The sequence below is a fragment of the Amphiura filiformis genome, chromosome 8 (assembly GCF_039555335.1).
Source record: "Amphiura filiformis chromosome 8, Afil_fr2py, whole genome shotgun sequence".
NCBI classification, from domain to species: domain Eukaryota; kingdom Metazoa; phylum Echinodermata; class Ophiuroidea; order Amphilepidida; family Amphiuridae; genus Amphiura; species Amphiura filiformis.
In genome coordinates this window covers 63,927,983-63,946,612 of record NC_092635.1, presented here as the reverse complement: position 1 = coordinate 63,946,612, position 18,630 = coordinate 63,927,983, and the positions used below count along the sequence as shown (strand labels likewise).

The 18,630-nt window shown below is 37.5% G+C and overlaps 1 protein-coding gene across 1 annotated transcript in view; it reads right to left on the bottom strand.

Moving 5' to 3' along the window:
- The window catches only part of LOC140159658 (uncharacterized), a 101,752-nt gene that overhangs the window by 15,637 nt on the left and 67,485 nt on the right, over positions 1-18,630 (bottom strand). The window contains exons 14-15 of the mRNA XM_072183153.1: positions 8,065-8,277; positions 3,910-4,017 (exon numbers count right to left, since the gene is read on the bottom strand). Coding sequence (XP_072039254.1) covers positions 3,910-4,017; positions 8,065-8,277 — 321 coding nt within the window. The remainder of the gene's footprint in view (positions 1-3,909; positions 4,018-8,064; positions 8,278-18,630) is intronic.

The window sequence follows — 18,630 nt, the reverse complement described above, 5'->3', positions numbered from 1 at the left end:
AAGTGACAATAAACGGTTTTCATGGAAACCAGTGGTCTCTTGGAAAAAAAGGTTTTTTTTCCAGAAAATAACGAACTAAAAGCAAGATTTATGCTGAGCCGGCAGAGTTTTAAAGACATCAACTGTTTCTTAATCTTATTTGAATTAGACAAAATCAACAGATTTGCATTCGCAAAAGCTGAGGCCTTCTTACTCTGATCCTATAAAAATGCAACCAGTTCAGCAGAAAATGCTCATGGGTTTTCATCTTGCTCCCTCACTAGTGTTATAAACCTCAATTTGAAATCATTACAGAATATTCAAGTGACTAAAATGAAAAATTTTGAAAATTGAGCATTCCACATAACTTTGGTTTTTCACAGGCAGTGGATACCCTCACCCCGTATAGGCTATGCAAAGAGGTTTATAACCATGATAACACAGATCTAATCTATAAACTACACCTCAATGAGCTTCATACGATGTTCAGTTCATGAGCTACATTTTCTACAAAATATGACTTGTTTGGCTAATTAACTTATTAATATGCATAGTTTTTTGTATGATAGTATTTCATCATATGCTACTGATATGGGTATAGTATGAAGTTAATGTGATGTTCCATTAACATCAGTTAATCGCTGGAATACCACCTTTAGAGTTCTGCAGATTTTTGATGTTATCTCTCTCTCTCTCTCTAGGTGCCATATCCTAAGACGTTGGCGATCACGTCATGCCATAATTCTCTGTTATAAGCCATCTCCAGAAGCTCTGTCGCTTTATGTTCAGCTCCCCTTTCTTTTAGCCAGTCTTTCAGATTTGATAACCACATCACTCTCTTCCTGCCTCTGCTCCTTGTTCCTTCTATTCTTCCTGTCAATACTAGGTTCTCGAAACCATCCTTTCTGGATATGACCAAGGAATTTGAGCTGCTTAACTCTGATTTCACGTAACAGCTTCCTGTTCACATTTGCTCTTCTTAGGACATCGTCATTAGACACTTTATCAGTCCACGGGATCTTCATCATTCTTCTAAGGAACCACATCTCGCAGCTCTCCAATCTTCTTTTAATGTCTGTTGTTATTGACCATGCTTCACTTCCATACATTAATACAGGGACGACATAGCAGTTGAGTACCCGAATTCTGGTCTCCATACCGAGGGCACTGAAGTTAGGATCTTGTCTAACTTTGAGAACGCAGACTTAGCCAGTGCAATCCTTCTCTTAATCTCCTTAATACATCTGGCATCTTCTGTGATCACAATCAAACTTGCCAACCGAATTTCAACTATGCAAATGAGCAAAAGCACTACTACTAAATAACTAATGACTATCACATGCTCAAAACCAGCCAATCACGTGCGTGAGATTGGTCACTTTTTGGTAGAATTTCATGAGAAAAACCATCATGAATATTGCTTGCGAACAAGGAAATGCACGACCGAGCAATGTAAACAAGAGCATGACTGCATGAAACAAACTTCCATTTACGCTAAACTAATTCCTTCTTTACCATAACAAATTTTTAAATCAAGTTACGAAAGGATGAAATTTAAGCTTCTATGACACTCACATATTTTGTGTGTTTTCATGCTGGTAAAAAGTCATTTTTCAAACAGCTATAACTTCGTTCGGTAGCATGTATTCCCATTCTGAAAACTGTAGTGACAGCCCGCCATCTTTAATTTTCCGAAAATCATCAATCGGCACTTTCCGGATCTTCATAAAAGCTTGTTTTCATTCATAAATCCACCTCGGCTTTTTCCGATGGCTGCCGAATCTGGTCATGTGCTGGGCTCATGAATAATTAATTAGGTGGACTGGCTGGTTTCAATTGGGGTCATGCAGTGGCGCCATTGCCGGTCCATGTAATTTGGTTCCCGGTAGCTTCTATTGCAAAATCCTGCAGTGGCAATGGGGCAAGTTTGATTGTGGTGATTAGACTGCCAAGGTAGTTGAAGGAGGAAACTTGCTTAATTCTTTGATCTTTCACCTTCAATATGCATGTTGGGCTTTCAGTCTTTGATACCACCATACATTCTGTCTTCTTGCAATTTAAAGATAAACCTTTCCTCTCACTTTCCTGAACCACCACATCAAGAAGCCTTTGCAGATCCTCCTCAGACTCGGCTAATAGGACAGTGTCATCTGCATATCTTATGTTCGTGATGTTATGTCCACCTATACTGAGACCATTTTCCTTTTCTAGTTCCCTTAGAATCAGCTCACTGTAATAATTAAAGAGATCTGGTGACATCACACATCCCTGTCTGACTCCTCTCTTAATGCTTGTATATTCACTACAATCTCCATCCACCCTTATGCACGCTGTTTGGTTCCAATAAAGGTTCTGCAACAGTCGCAGATCCTTTCCATGCAGGTCTAGCCTGCCAAGATCTTCAAAAAGCTGATCATGTCTCACCTTGTCAAAGGCTTTTGAGTAGTCAATGAAACACATGAAAACATCCTTCTGCATCTCTACCGCTCTCTCTGTTATCATTCTCAAGACATAAATCGCATTCCTGGTACCAGCATCTTCTACAAAGCCGAACTGCTCTTTACCAATCTCAGGTTTTATTCTACTTCTTGCACGGAGTAACAGGATTCTTAGAATTATCTTTGTAACATGGCTCATAAGGCTAATTGTACGGTGTTGTTCACAATCCACAGCGCCAGGTTTCTTGGGAAGAGCAATAAAGATTGATTTGCTCAGGTCTTCCGGAAATATCCCGTCATCATACATTCTGTTGATGACTCCTGTCAGTTTCTCAATTCCATAATCCTCTAATGCTTCAATCATTTCAACAACTATTCCATCTGGCCCAGCAGCCTTATTTCTGCTCATCATTTTTATAGCTGATCGAACCTCTGACTGCAATATCTTTGGACCCTCAATAGAATCGGGAAAGCTTGGCAAACCATCCCTTACATCGTGAAATAACTCCCCAGCACATTCAATCCATCTTTTCATTACATAATCTTTCCCTACCAGCATATTACCATTCTTTGCCTTGATGCACCCAGAGCTTGAACAGCCTGATTTCCTGCCTGAGATCTCATTTATCCTCTGGTACACATTCCGATTCTCTCCAAATTGACTCTCAATTTTGGCACATTCACATTTGATGTTATACTGGTCCACAATCATGTGGCGTTTTCTAGGACTCCAGACATGCATATTTTTGTTGCCAGGAAATTGAGAGCAAGGGGAGGATTGATGTTGAAGTTAGCAATATTTTGGCCAAATCTCGTCGGGTTCATCACATACTGCATGTGTACACTGAGCACGCTGTATTTTTTACCTGGTATTACCTGGTAACCCACAATCCGATTCAGGCAATAGCCAGCACGTTTCTACTGATTCTTAAAATAAGGGTTGTGGTGTGTACCGGAAGTACTGAAAATGTTTTCCTGACCCCAAGCTGTTTTAAGGTCACGATGTGATACATAAAATGTACATAAAATAAGTTCAACACCCAGCAACCGTTTTAAACTGTTGTGTTTCTACTGGCAGAAATACCGGTTGTCACACCACATGGTCTACCTCTCGAGGTGGATCACGGTTGCCGGGTGTTCACACCGCATCACTCTGAACCGATCTGTTTCCACTGAGCAAATTAACCGGTAACACTATAAACTAAACCGCATTACCCGCCAACCGTTCCCCAGTAGAAACACGCCGATAGTGTCGACGTATCGTAAGGATAACTGGAAAATGCATTTTGGAGATAAACGAGTTTGAAAAAATGCTGATTTGTAATAAAATTGTATGTGTTTTTGCACTACTTTTGAATTTACTGTATGAAAACGCACCTAAAGCACCTTATACTACTTTTCAGTCTTTACACTCAGGGAACAAGTAAAAGTAGATATTGGTCACTTGAGTCAGTTTTGGTAATTTTTATATAATGTAATTTGAGATCATTACCAGGATTGCTGCCAGTACCTGTACCAGGATTTGGTTCTGGTTCAGTCTCCGCTGAGGGTTCTGGTTCAGTCTCTGCTGAGGGCTCTGGTTCAGTCTCTGCTGTGGGTTCTGGTTGTCCACCAGGCAAAATGGTAAAAATTTACATAACATAATTAATATGTTAATTAACATGTATCAGCAAAATCAATCAGAACTCAGAAATATTAAATTTTCAGCGTCTTATCAAATAGTAAAAAGCATTACAATGCTACATTTTGCAGAAAACCCCATTGAAATTGAAAAATCAGTTCCAAAAATATGAGCAATTAAAGAGTTTACAAAACAACAGGAAAGAAAAGGAAATATTTCCTTTGTTTGGCTATATCTCAAAATCAGTATTTCCAAGTTCCGACTGATTTTGCTTGATCGCATTACAATACATATGTGGTTTGATCAACCAAAATCAGTCTGAAGTTTTCAGTTTATTGGACAAGCAATTTAAAAAGCTATATTTTGCAGAAATCCCCATTAAAATTGGACAACTAGTGCAAAAGATATGAGCAGTTAAAGAGTTTCCAAAACAAAAGGAAACAAAATGAAATATTTTACTTTGTTAGGCTATATCTTAAAATCAATATTTCCCACTCCGACTGATTTTGCTTGATCACATCACATACGTGACATGTCATGACAAAAGGAGACACTTTTGGGCAGGATCGTCAATGGAGAAATAGCCAAAAATCTGCCCAGGGGTGATTTTTTCACAATTTCGGTTTGTTGCGAATTTGTGATTATTGTCTGATTGTTTCAGACCAGTATATAACTGGCATCTTATATTTTTTGAGACATTTTCAAGGTAATTCCTACTCTCAACGTTGTAAATAATATTTTTAATCTCAATTTCCAATTTTATAATACCATAACGAACTCAATATCTTTGCTTAGGAATGTTCGATTACATGGAGGAAAACAACGTTGTGGAGCAAAATATCTCTATATTTAAGATATATGTAAAAACCTCAAAATTGATAACCTGCCCAACCAAAAGTGTCTCCTTTTGTTGACATGACACGTCACATATAGCTAAATATTCTAAATTACTTGATGTTAGATGCACAGGTTTCAAATACAAATACAGGCTCCATTTACGATCCTGCCCAAAAATGTCTCCTTTTGATATGTCACATCACATATGTGATGTGATCAAGCAAAATCAGTCAAAGTGGGAAATATTGATTTTAAGATATAGCCTAACAAAGTAAATTATTTCCTTTTGTTACTAACATAAGTGAAAATTGCTGCGGTCTGCATATATCCGGCAGCCAAGAAACTTTGCTACCAAAGTCAGCATAAAGGGACTCAACATCATTCCTCCCCCTGCTCTTAATTTCCTAGTACCAAAATTAAGATTGGCAATATGCATGTCTGGAATCCTAGAAAATGTCACATGATTGTGGACCAGTATAACATGAAAATCTGCAAACTCTAAAGGTGGTATTCCAGGGATTAACTTATTTTGTTAATGGAACATCACATTAACTTCATACTATACCCATATCAGTAGCATGAAATACTACTGTATCCAAAATTCAAAATGGCGGCCAAAATGGCGAATTCAGGCCGATTGTGGCGATATTGGTGTCTTGGTACATATAATATGCCTGTGGACTTGACAAAGTCATTTTTAGATAGTAGACGAAATTCAAAATGCCTGCCCTATTCTCAATTTTTAAAAATGGTGGCAAAAATGTGGAATTTCATTCAAAATGGTCTGTAAAATGGGGTAACTTTGGGATGCAGGGTTAACTTTGGCAGGTCACTTTTGTACATTCTGGATATGAACAAAAGTATAGACAACATTGATTTTCGGCTAAAAATTCTACAAAAATGTGATTTTCACCGAATTTTCTGCTAAATATAAAGGGAAATGACTATTTTCACCTAACTTAGAATATTTCACAAGAGCAAAATGAAAATCATTGGGCCTCAACACCCTCCCTCCCCACATGGTCATCTTCGATGGCCGGTCCTACCCCTGGGTAAGGACTGATCTACGATTAGCTAGGTCCTTTGGGCGTAAACATGTTCGGTTTTTTTATGATGGATAAAAATTTATAGTTCTAGGGTTATATATTTATTTAGTTCTAGGGTTAAACATGTTAAATGGCGACTAACATGTATAAAATACAAAGAAAGATATACACATGAACAACATAATAAAGTGACAATAAACGGTTTTCATGGGAAACCGGTGGTCTCTTGGAAAAAAAAGGTGTTTTTTTTCAGAAAATACCGAACTAAGAGCAAGATTTACGCTGAGCCGGCAGAGTTTTAAAGACATCAACTGTTTCTTAATCTTGTTTAAATAAAACAAAAGCAACAGATTCGCATTCGCAAAAGCTGAGGCCTTCTTACTCTGGTGCTATAAAAAAAAAAGCAACCAGTTTACATAGTTTAAAAACTTTTAAAAAAGCAGACGTACGTCAATCAAAGAGGAAAAAGGGAATCATATCCCAGGGATCCTATGGAGCAATATTAGCCGATTTGTAAAGTAAATTGAATATGCGTACAATAATTGGTTCCTGTTAATAATGGCCAATCGAGAGATGGTAATAATTGACCAATCAAGATATGGCATCTGCAATGAGCATGGAGGCCGCGTGCAGGTCCTTGTCAAAGTCCTTATTTAGAAATAATATTACCAAGGCTCCAGTACCTGAAACATCGGCAGCACTAATTGATATTCAGTACTGAATAATTATAGTAAATACATATTGAATGACATCAGATGACCCCGAAATGACCTTCCACATTTTTGGCTCTAAATGTTGACAGTACCCACCAAGTTTCATGCCCATACGACAGTTTTTAGTAATTTGACCTCAGATGACCTGTGTGACCCCAGATGATCCCAAAATGACCTTCAAAATATTTGGCTCTAAATGTTGACTGTACCCACCATACCAAGTTTCATGCGCATACGACAGTTTTTGCTAATGTGAACTCGGAATGACCCCTGGATTAGGCAAAAAAAAAGATTGTTTGCTTGTCCTTCAGTGATCGACCGTAATTTACCACCGAGTTTAAAAATAAAAAAGTTTTTAAAACTTTTACCGACCGACCGACCCATGTTTGTGACTGTGCGAGTTCGTATTTGATCTGCAGGCAGAATAATATTATGTAAGAAACATGGCGGTATTAAAGTTTTATTTGACCGGGTTTGCAGCATTCCAATTAATTCCACACTATTTGAGGTATACAACAGTAATATGGATAATGTGGAGGTCAAAGGAATACTTTGTTTGAGGTGTATTAAAGTGGCAGAAAGTAAGACAAGTGTAGGACATGAGATCGATGACAGAGAGGTTCATGGGGGTAGGAACTTGGGAGTGCAATCGAAAAAAAAAAAAACGCTTTTCCGACCGACCGACCCAAGTTGTGGAGGACAAGCAAACAATCATTTTTTTTTTTTACCTTACCTCGGGTGACCTTGACCCACTAACCAATACAATACAATTGTTCTGTCTGGGGTCAAGATGCACCCACCCACCAAGTTTGAGGAATGTGCGACCTCTTGTCTCCGAGAAAATAGGCGGTGTTTATAAGAGAGACTGGCCATGGCAACCTATGGGGAGTAATGGTACATCCTAGATAGGTCAAACTATACATTTTCTGAATCCTTGTGACTAGGGGAATACATTGGAATGGTTTTCAACACAATTTGAGCAAGTTTGAAATTTTGACCCCATGCAAAGTTCGATGACCTTTTACCCTCCTTAGGGCCAGTTTATATTTTGGGGACATCCTGATTATATTTTGGGGTCATCTCAGGAACCTAAAAAAGTTGGTTTGGTTTGGTCCTGTGGGGGGTGCACAGAAAGTGGTCCTAGCTCCCCGAGTACAAGTGGGGATTGGATCAAGAGGACTGGTCTTGTAATTGGGAAAGCTTAGACATGATTTTTCTAACCTCATCCTCACTCACATTATCAAAACTCTCTAAAACCTGAACACAGTGCGCAATTTTACGTAATTTTGGGAGTTTTGCCTCAAAGGTGGTGGGGGGGGGGCAAACTGGGGAGGGCAAGAAATATATTTGCCCCCCCCCCATACCTTCACAATGCTTTGCATTCAAGGGCTCTGAAATTATGAGGTAAATTACAGACTCCTTAAACTTACCTGTACAGGTGTATCCAGTGTATGCCTCCACTTCGCAAAGTTGCAGTGCTACAGTCCGTGTTAACTCAACACTCAAGTATTGTCCACGTAGGTTACAATCAATCTCAATCACATGGGTACTCGAATTGCTCCACACTCTACTTGCACATTCTGGGTTGTTCGTGTGTACAGAGTTAGAGCCTACTCGTATAATGGCTCCATTAAGTTTTTCACCTGGCAAAATACAAACATGACAAAATGATATACACATGGTAAATCATGATGATATATAGACGGCATAGTTGATAGAATTTAGAGTGTGCAAATTCTTACAATGCTTACTTCAAAACTAGTCAAAGTAGAGTGAATCGAAGTTGATCACCAGAACTTTTGCCTGGTGCCACACATGTCAAAACAATAACTCAAGCTCATAATGTCATTCAATTTGCAACCAAAATGATGATGTTAAAAGTTTCCGTTGATAACTTTTTTTTCCGTCGACCAAAACTTTCAAAATTTAGTTCTTGAAAACATACTAAAAAATCAGAATCCCCGTATGTATAATTAAGTTGTCTATTAAATTTTCAGCAATTTTGATGATATTTGTCTGAAAAATTCCTATCTCTTAGCATTTAGCACATCTACTGATCACTTGGTGGTCTTGGTATGGTGGCGCCCATGGGTCACGTGGGCATTACATTTAGTTCCTTTTATTTAATACCCTATGGTAACTGATTTTATTTTTACTACATTTTTCCAGCTTGTGTTTTTGAATCATATTAAACTGTTCAAAAAACTGTATTACTTACAAAAGTGTTGCTTTTTTTGTTTCTGATTTGATTGCTGGAGAATATTGCTGACTTATTCCTATTCCCTAACCATAACCCTCATAATCCTAGGGGGGGGGGGCAGATTATGCAATTATGTCGAAAAGTAACTTTGTAAAAGCATAATTATGTTGTCAGTCATTCCTAATTTTTAGAGTTTTTAAAGTGCAAAATTCAAAGTTCAAACGTTATTCGGATTTGTTCCCAGGATATGTATGCCAAGAAAGATAGGCCTATATCATAATTATAATGATCACATTTTGTACAAAAGCTTCCCCACTCCATTAACAAACACCAAACCCACCCACCCCATCACCACCCCTACACATATACAAAGGCCTACCATAAGCAGTCATAGTTTGATGATCCATGAACTTGTTTTTCACCAAAAGACCAAACAAAATGCTGTAATCGTGCGGGAGCGCGAGATTTAAATGTTAACCAGCCAACCGCCACATGCGCGTGATTTAAATACTAACCAAAGGCAAAATTGTGCGGTGAGTATAAAGGTTAAAAAAAGAAATAAAGAGGCAGTGGACAGAGGTGAAAACCGTGTATACCATTGCATCTGTGTGGGGAGCCAGGACTAATCGTGGGTCCCCACACAAAAATATTTATTGTTAGGTGTTATCCGTATTCCATATGCTATGCAGAGGCGCCACACAGTGTCATCGCCCGATATCTTCATGGCAGAAATGGTAAGTTGAATCCACAGCCACGCATGGCCATTTTCTTCCGACCTGTTTAATAGTTTTGAGATGCTTAATGGGCTGAGGGACATCCGACTAAGGCTATTGACAATAGCCCGGTGACTGACTCATCTCTGTGTGTGAGTGAGCATGATATGTGCCATAGACTGCCTCCACAAGTGTCCTACACTACGCTATAGTTCGGCACATATAAAATCAGAATTTTTGTCAGTTTTTGAGTTTCAAGACGCACAGTTGTTTCTCAAGACTAACGACTATCGCGTTCAACACATATATTCAAGTGCAAGGAAATAAATATGGCTTTAGAATTAAAAAAATACGGGAGATATTCATCATTTTCTATCTCGGTATCCAAAGATTTATCGTCTGAATATCAAATTGTGCATAGCACATTCACATGTATCGATCCCGGGTATTGATTTTATTTCCACCAACATGTAAAAACTTAAACGTATCAAAATAACAACAGATGCAGATGGGGAGGGGACAAAGTTATTACATTATTCGCAAAAACAAAGGTCATCACCTACCACAGCAATCCGCTCTGTTGTACATGACAACTCTGCCCACGCAATAAGTCTCCTCAATGTCAACAACCCACCAAGGAGGTCCTCTGTATGCTAAAAATAAAATGAAATGGTTAAATAATTTACTTTTATATCCTTCATTAATATATTCTTGTCATTATTGGTTCAATGAGTATCATGTGACCAAAATAGTAACTATTTTGCAAAGCAGTCGATTGATGAGGGAACGGGGTTACTATTGGACCCTCAGAATTAGTACTATTCGCCCTAGGTAAATAGTACCATAATTATAATTACATGTATATGAAAAACGTTTTCTTACTCGTATGTGTACAGGAACCATGGAAATAATCTCCATCCGTGTCACCATCTACTGCTTTGTCAGAGGTGCTTACAGCAAGGTCGAATGTGTCGCTCTGGCTGGTAGGTTTACCTTGCAAGGGAATTGCAGGCCCTGCATATAGAAATAAATAAGCAGCGCATATAAAAACTACAAACAAACCAAATATTTTGTTGTTGTTTTTTGGTAAATCACTTTCTTTCATTCGTTAAGGCTACGCAATATTTTGGCCAAATCTCGTCGGGTTCATCACATACTACGTGTTTACACTGAACACTCTGTATTTTTTACCTGGTATTACCTGGTAACCCACTATCCGATTCAGGCAACAGCCAGCACGTTTCTACTGATTCTTAAAATAAGGGTTGTGGTGTGTACCAGAAGTACTGAAAATGTACGTTTTCCTGACCCCAAGCTGTTTTTAAGGTCACGATGTGATACATAAAATGTACATAAAATAAGTTCAACACCCAGCAACCGTTTTAAACTGTTGTGTTTCTACTGGCAGAAATACCGGTTGTCACACCACATGGTCTACCTCTCGAGGTGGATCACGGTTGCCGGGTGTCCACACCGCATCACTCTGTACCGATCTGTTTCCACTGAGCAAATTAACCGGTAACACTCTAAACTAAACCGCATTGCCCGCCAACCATTCCCCAGTAGAAACACGCCGATAGTGTCGACGTATCGTAAGGATAACTGGAAAATGCATTTTGGAGATAAACGAGTTTGAAAAAATGCTGATTTGTAATAATTGTAATTTGTAATGTGTTTTTTCACTACTTTTGAATTTACTGTATGAAAACTGTTCCTAAAGCACCTTATACTACTTTTCAGTCTTTACACTCAGGGAACAAGTAAAAGTATGTTTGCTGTTGGATGTCTGTGGAATAAATACAATATTAGCTGGGCTGACTATATCAAGCTGAATACTCTTTCCTCCAGACAAGCAGTCAACATAGATTTCCGGCATTTCCATCGCAGCCAACTGACGCTTTCCATAATTCCCTCTTTGTCGCATTTCCCAGGTTATGGTCCACCTTACCAAATGATGTCTCCAGTGAAATTGTTTTTAATTTGTTTTTTTTTTTTTACAAAAAACGCAGCGTAGTTGTATGTACCTTTATCAGTAATGTCTTTTTTATATATAATATCTTTTGTCAACGGGGTTATCGGAGACCCACTACAAAGTGATTTAGTTCGCTATTAGGGAATCCGCCAGGGACCCCGTTGACTATTGTATTTGTGTTTATTGTTTTAAGGCTTTTTTCTGCTATTGTATGTATGTTTGCCTGGATTATCAATAAATCAAATCAAATCAAATCAAAGTAGATATTGGTCACTTGAGTCAGTTTTGGTAATTTTTATATAATGTAATTTGAGATCATTACCAGGATTGCTGCCAGTACCTGTACCAGGATTTGGTTCTGGTTCAGTCTCCGCTGAGGGTTCTGGTTCAGTCTCTGCTGAGGGCTCTGGTTCAGTCTCTGCTGTGGGTTCTGGTTGTCCACCAGGCAAAATGGTAAAAATTTACATAACATAATTAATATGTTAATTAACATGTATCAGCAAAATCAATCAGAACTCAGAAATATTAAATTTTCAGCGTCTTATCAAATAGTAAAAAGCATTACAATGCTACATTTTGCAGAAAACCCCATTGAAATTGAAAAATCAGTTCCAAAAATATGAGCAATTAAAGAGTTTCCAAAACAACAGGAAAGAAAAGGAAATATTTCCTTTGTTTGGCTATATCTCAAAATCAGTATTTCCAAGTTCCGACTGATTTTGCTTGATCGCATTACAATACATATGTGGTTTGATCAACCAAAATCAGTCTGAAGTTTTCAGTTTATTGGACAAGCAATTTAAAAGCTATATTTTGCAGAAATCCCCATTAAAATTGGACAACTAGTGCAAAAGATATGAGCAGTTAAAGAGTTTCCAAAACAAAAGGAAACAAAATGAAATATTTTACTTTGTTAGGCTATATCTTAAAATCAATATTACCCACTTCCGACTGATTTTGCTTGATCACATCACATACGTGACATGTCATGACAAAAGGAGACACTTTTGGGCAGGATCTTCAATGGAGAAATAGCCAAAAATCTGCCCAGGGGTGATTTTTTCACAATTTCGGTTTGTTGTGAATTTGTGATTATTGTCTGATTGTTTCAGACCAGTATATAACTGGCATCTTATATTTTTTGAGACATTTTCAAGGTAATTCCTACTCTCAACGTTGTAAATAATACTTTTAATCTCAATTTCCAATTTTATAATACCATAACGAACTCAATATCTTTGCTTAGGAATGTTCGATTACATTGAGGAAAACAACGTTGTGGAGCAAAACATCTCTATATTTAAGATATATGTAAAAACCTCAAAATTGATAACCTGCCCAACCAAAAGTGTCTCCTTTTGTTGACATGACACGTCACATATAGCTAAATATTCTAAATTATTTGATGTTAGATGCACAGGTTTTAAATACAAATACAGGCTCCATTTACAATCCTGCCCAAAAATGGCTCCTTTTGATACGACACGTCACATATGTGATATGATCAAGCAAAATCAGTCGAAGTGGGAAATATTGATTTTAAGATATAGCCTAACAAAGTAAATTATTTCTTTTTGTTACTAACATAAGTGAAAATTGCTGCGGTCTGCATATATCCGGCAGCCAAGAAACTTTGCTACCAAAGTCAGCATAAAGGGACTCAACATCAATCCTCCCCCTGCTCTTAATTTCCTGGTACCAAAATTAAGATTGGCAATATGCATGTCTGGAATCCTAGAAAATGTCACATGATTGTGGACCAGTATAACATGAAAATCTGCAAACTCTAAAGGTGTTATTCCAGGGATTAACTTATTTTGTAAATGGAACATCACATTAACTTCATACTATACCCATATCAGTAGCATGAAATACTACTGTATCCAAAATTCAAAATGGCGGCCAAAATGGCGAATTCAGGCCGATTGTGGCGATATTGGTGTCTTGGTACATATAATATGCCTGTGGACTTGACAAAGTCATTTTTAGATAGTAGACGAAATTCAAAATGCCTGCCCTATTCTCAATTTTTAAAATGGTGGCAAAAATGTGGAATTTCATTCAAAATGGTCTGTAAAATGGGGTAACTTTGGGATGCAGGGTTAACTTTGGCAGGTCACTTTTGTACATTCTGGATATGAACAAAAGTATAGACAACATTGATTTTCGGCTAAAAATTCTACAAAAATGTGATTTTCACCGAATTTTCTGCTAAATATAAAGGGAAATGACTATTTTCACCTAACCTAGAATAATTTCACAAGAGCAAAATGAAAATCATTGGGCCTCAACACCCTCCCCAGCAAACACAAAACGTTTTCGACATAATTCGCAAAGGGTTATAAATGGTTGTCAGAAAACGTTTAAATGTCGGGTTATATAAAGGGTATATTAAGGGTATAAAACGTTTTCATAACATTATAAAACATTTCTTGATAATCTATTGCCCAGCAAATAAAAATGTTTTACACAAAACGTTTAAATGTCGGGTTATATAAAGGGTATAAAAACGTTTTAATAACATTCAAAAAAACATTTTTGAAAAATTGATACAAAACATTTTAAACAGAATGTTATTTTGGAGTTGAAAAAATATTTTAAAAAAAATGTTTGCCCAAAGTATTTGCAATAACATTTTAAAAACGTTTTCATGACCTTTATATAACCCGACATTTAAATGTTATTAAAACGTTTTGAAAAAGACATTTAAAGAACATTTCTGTGTTTGCTGGGTGCAAATATTTTAACATAATGTTATTTAAGTATTGAAAAAATATTTGGTAAAAAATGTTTGCAAAAATTGTTTACAATAATATTTTGAAAACATCTTAAAAATATTTTTGTAGTGTGTTTTCATACAAAACGTTTTCATGACCTTTATATAACCCGACATTTTAATGTTATTAAAACGTTTTTACCAAAACCAAAAGCCAAAATATAACTTCTTTAAAACGTTTTTAAAACGTTTTTGTGTTTGCTGGGTCCCTCCCCACATGGTCATCTTCGATGGCCGGTCATACCCCTGGGTAAGGACTGATCTACGATTAGCCAAGTCCTTTGGGCGTAAACATGTTTGGTTTTTTTATGATGGATAAAAATTTATAGTTCTAGGGTTATATATTTATTTAGTTCTAGGGTTAAACATGTTAAATGGCGACTAACATGTATAAAATACTAAGAAAGATTTACACATGAACAACATAATAAAGTGACAATAAACGGTTTTCATGGGAAACCGGTGGTCTCTTGGAAAAAAAAGGTGTTTTTTTTCAGAAAATACCAAACTAAGAGCAAGATTTACGCTGCGCCGGCAGAGTTTTAAAGACATCAACTGTTTCTTAATCTTGTTTAAATAAAACAAAAGCAACAGATTCGCATTCGCAAAAGCTGAGGCCTTCTTACTCTGGTGCTATAAAAAAAAAGCAACCAGATTACATAGTTTTAAAACTTTTTAAAAAGCAGACGTACATCAATCAAAGAGGAAAAAGGGAATCATATCCCAGGGATCCTATGGAGCAATATTAGCCGATTTGTAAAGTAAATTGAATATGCGTACAATAATTGGTTCCTGTTAATAATGGCCAATCGAGAGATGGTAATAATTGACCAATCAAGAGATGGCATCTGCAATGAGCATGGAGGCCGCGTGCAGGTCCTTGTCAAAGTCCTTATTTAGAAATAATATTACCAAGGCTCCAGTACCTGAAACATCGGCAGCACTAATTGATATTCAGTACTGCATAATTATAGTAAATACATATTGGATGACATCAGATGACCCCGAAATGACCTTCCACATTTTTGGCTCTAAATGTTGACAGTACCCACCAAGTTTCATGCCCATACGACAGTTTTTAGTAATTTGACCTCAGATGACCTGTGTGACCCCAGATGATCGAAAAAAGTGACCTTCAAAAAATTTGGCTCTAAATGTTGACTGTACCCACCGTACCAAGTTTCATGCGCATACGACAGTTTTTGCTAATGTGAACTCGGAATGACCCCTGGATTAGGCAAAAAAAAAGATTGTTTGCTTGTCCTCCAGCGACCGACCGTAATTTACCACCCGAGTTTAAAAATAAAAAAGTTTTTAAAAACTTTTACCGACCGACCGACCCATGTTTGTGACTGTGCGAGTTCGTATTTGATCTGCAGGCAGAATAATATTATGTAAGAAACATGACGGTATTAAAGTTTTATTTGACCGGGTTTGCAGCATTCCAATTAATTCCACACTATTTGAGGTATACAACAGTAATATGGATAATGTGGAGGTCAAAGGAATACTTTGTTTGAGGTGTATTAAAGTGGCAGAAAGTAAGACAAGTGTAGGACATGAGATCGATGACAGAGAGGTTCATGGGGTAGGAACTTGGGAGTGCAATCAAAAAAAAAAAAAAAAAAAAAACGTTTTCCGACCGACCGACCCAACTCTGAAACAAGCAAACAATCATTTTTTTTTTGCCTTACCTCGGGTGACCTTGACCCACTAACCAATACAATACAATTGTTCTGTCTGGGGTCAAGATGCACCCACCCACCAAGTTTGAGGAATGTGCGACCTCTTGTCTCCGAGAAAATAGGCGGTGTTTATAAGAGAGACTGGCCATGGCAACCTATGGGGAGTAACGGTACATCCTAGATAGGTCAAACTATACATTTTCTTAATCCTTGTGACTAGGGGAATACATTGGAATGGTTTTCAACACAATTTGAGCAAGTTTGAAATTTTGACCCCATGCAAAGTTCGATGACCTTTTACCCTCCTTAGGGCCAGTTTATATTTTGGGGACATCCTGATTATATTTTGGGGTCATCTCAGGAACCTAAAAAAGTTGGTTTGGTTTGGTCCTGTGGGGGGTGCACAGAAAGTGGTCCTGGCTCCCCGAGTACAAGTGGGGATTGGATCAAGAGGACTGGTCTTGTAATTGGGAAAGCTTAGACATGATTTTTCTAACCTCATCCTCACTCACATTATCAAAACTCTCTAAAACCTGAACACAGTTACTCATATTTTGATTTTTCACAAGAAATATTGCACAAACAGTGGCAGCACCAGGATTTTTTTAAAGGAGGGCATGGGGGGAGGGCAAAGTAAATTTCAGGGGGGAAATCGACCAATTTTGCGCAAAATTGCTGCAAAAAGTGAAATTTTACGTAATTTTGGGAGTTTTGCCTCAAAGGTGGTGGGGGGGTGGCAAACTGGGGAGGGCAAGAAATATATTTGCCCCCCCCCATACCTTCACAATGCTTTGCATTCAAGGGCTCTGAAATTATGAGGTAAATTACAGACTCCTTAAACTCCCGGCTTAAACTTACCTGTACAGGTGTATCCAGTGTATGCCTCCACTTCGCAAAGTTGCAGTGCTACAGTCCGTGTTAACTCAACACTCAAGTATTGTCCACGTAGGTTACAATCAATCTCAATCACATGGGTACTCGAATTGCTCCACACTCTACTTGCACATTCTGGGTTGTTCGTGTGTACAGAGTTAGAGCCTACTCGTATTATGGCTCCATCAAGTCGGTCACCTGGCAAAATACAAACATGACAAAATGATGTACATGGTAAATCATGACGATATAGATGGCATAGTTTAGAGAATTGAGAGTGTGCGATTTCTTACAATGCTTACTTCAAAACTAGTCAAAGTAGAGTGAATCGAAGTTGATCACCAGAACTTTAGCCTGGTGCCACACATGTCAAAACAATAACTCAAGCTCATAATGTCATTCAATTTGCAACCAAAATGATGATGTTAAAAGTTTCCGTTGATAACTTTTTTTTCCGTCGACCAAAACTTTCAAAATTTAGTTCTTGAAAACATACTAAAAAATCAGAATCCCGTATGTATAATTTAGTTGTCTATTAAATTTTCAGCAATTTTGATGATGTTTGTCTGAAAAATTCCTATCTCTTAGCATTGTAGCACATCTACTGATCACTTGGTGGTCTTGGTATGGTGGCGCCCATGGGTCACGTGGGCATTACATTTAGTTCCTTTTATTTAATACCCTATGGTAACTGATTTTATTTTTACTACATTTATCCAGCTTGTGTTTTTGAATCATATTAAACTGTTCAAAAACCTGTATTACTTACAAAAGTGTTGCTTTTTTTTTGTTTGTTTCTGATTTGATTGCTGGAGAATATTGCTAACTTATTCCTATTCCCTAACCATAACCCTCATAATCCTAGGGGGGGGGGGGCAGATTATGCAATTATGTCGAAAAGTAACTTTGTAAAAGCATATAATTATGTTGTCAGTCATTCCTAACTTTTAGAGTTTTTAAAGTGCAAAATTCAAATTTCAAACCTTATTCGGATTTGTTCCCAGGATTTGTATGCCAAGAAAGATAGGCCTATATCATAATTATAATGATCACATTTTGTACAAAAGCTTCCCCACTCCATTAACAAACACCCCACCCACTCCCCATCACCACCCCTATACATTAAAAACCTCGCGTCGAGGTTTTGCCAAGTTTTAAAAATAACGGTTACTTAATGAAATAACGGTTAGTTCATGAAAAAGAAGAAGTGAAATTTAGCAAAACGCGACGAGGTTTATTTGCCCGTAAGAGAGCTCTATTGTTCCGCTATTGTATCCGCTATTGTATCCACTATTGTATTCTATTCATAAAAGCTACTGCAAGAATCGCGGCAATCCCTGATATCGCTGGTGTCTACCGCCGGCGTTTACGTGATTATTAACATTCAAAATGATCCGATACTCTTATATTTATAGACTTATTCGCTTTTTATATAATATTCAGAAATTGCAATTATGAAAACTACAAACAAGTGAAAATATATTACCATCGAAAATATATCATACTTAAATTCTATAGAATCTATAGAGGCATTGCATGTGACGTATCATCCCGTAAATATGGCAGACTACTCAAATGCATTCAACAAAAGCATGATTGCAATCTACCGTGACAGTTCGTCTCACACACATAACCCTGCACTACGATCAAATAGGTTGATGACAACATTTGATTGAATGGACTGTACTCCGCCATAACTACGGTGAAGGACACCGGTTCAAATCCTTTGTTTGGAGCCAATCAATAATTTCATGCAGGGCCTCTACAGATACCCAAC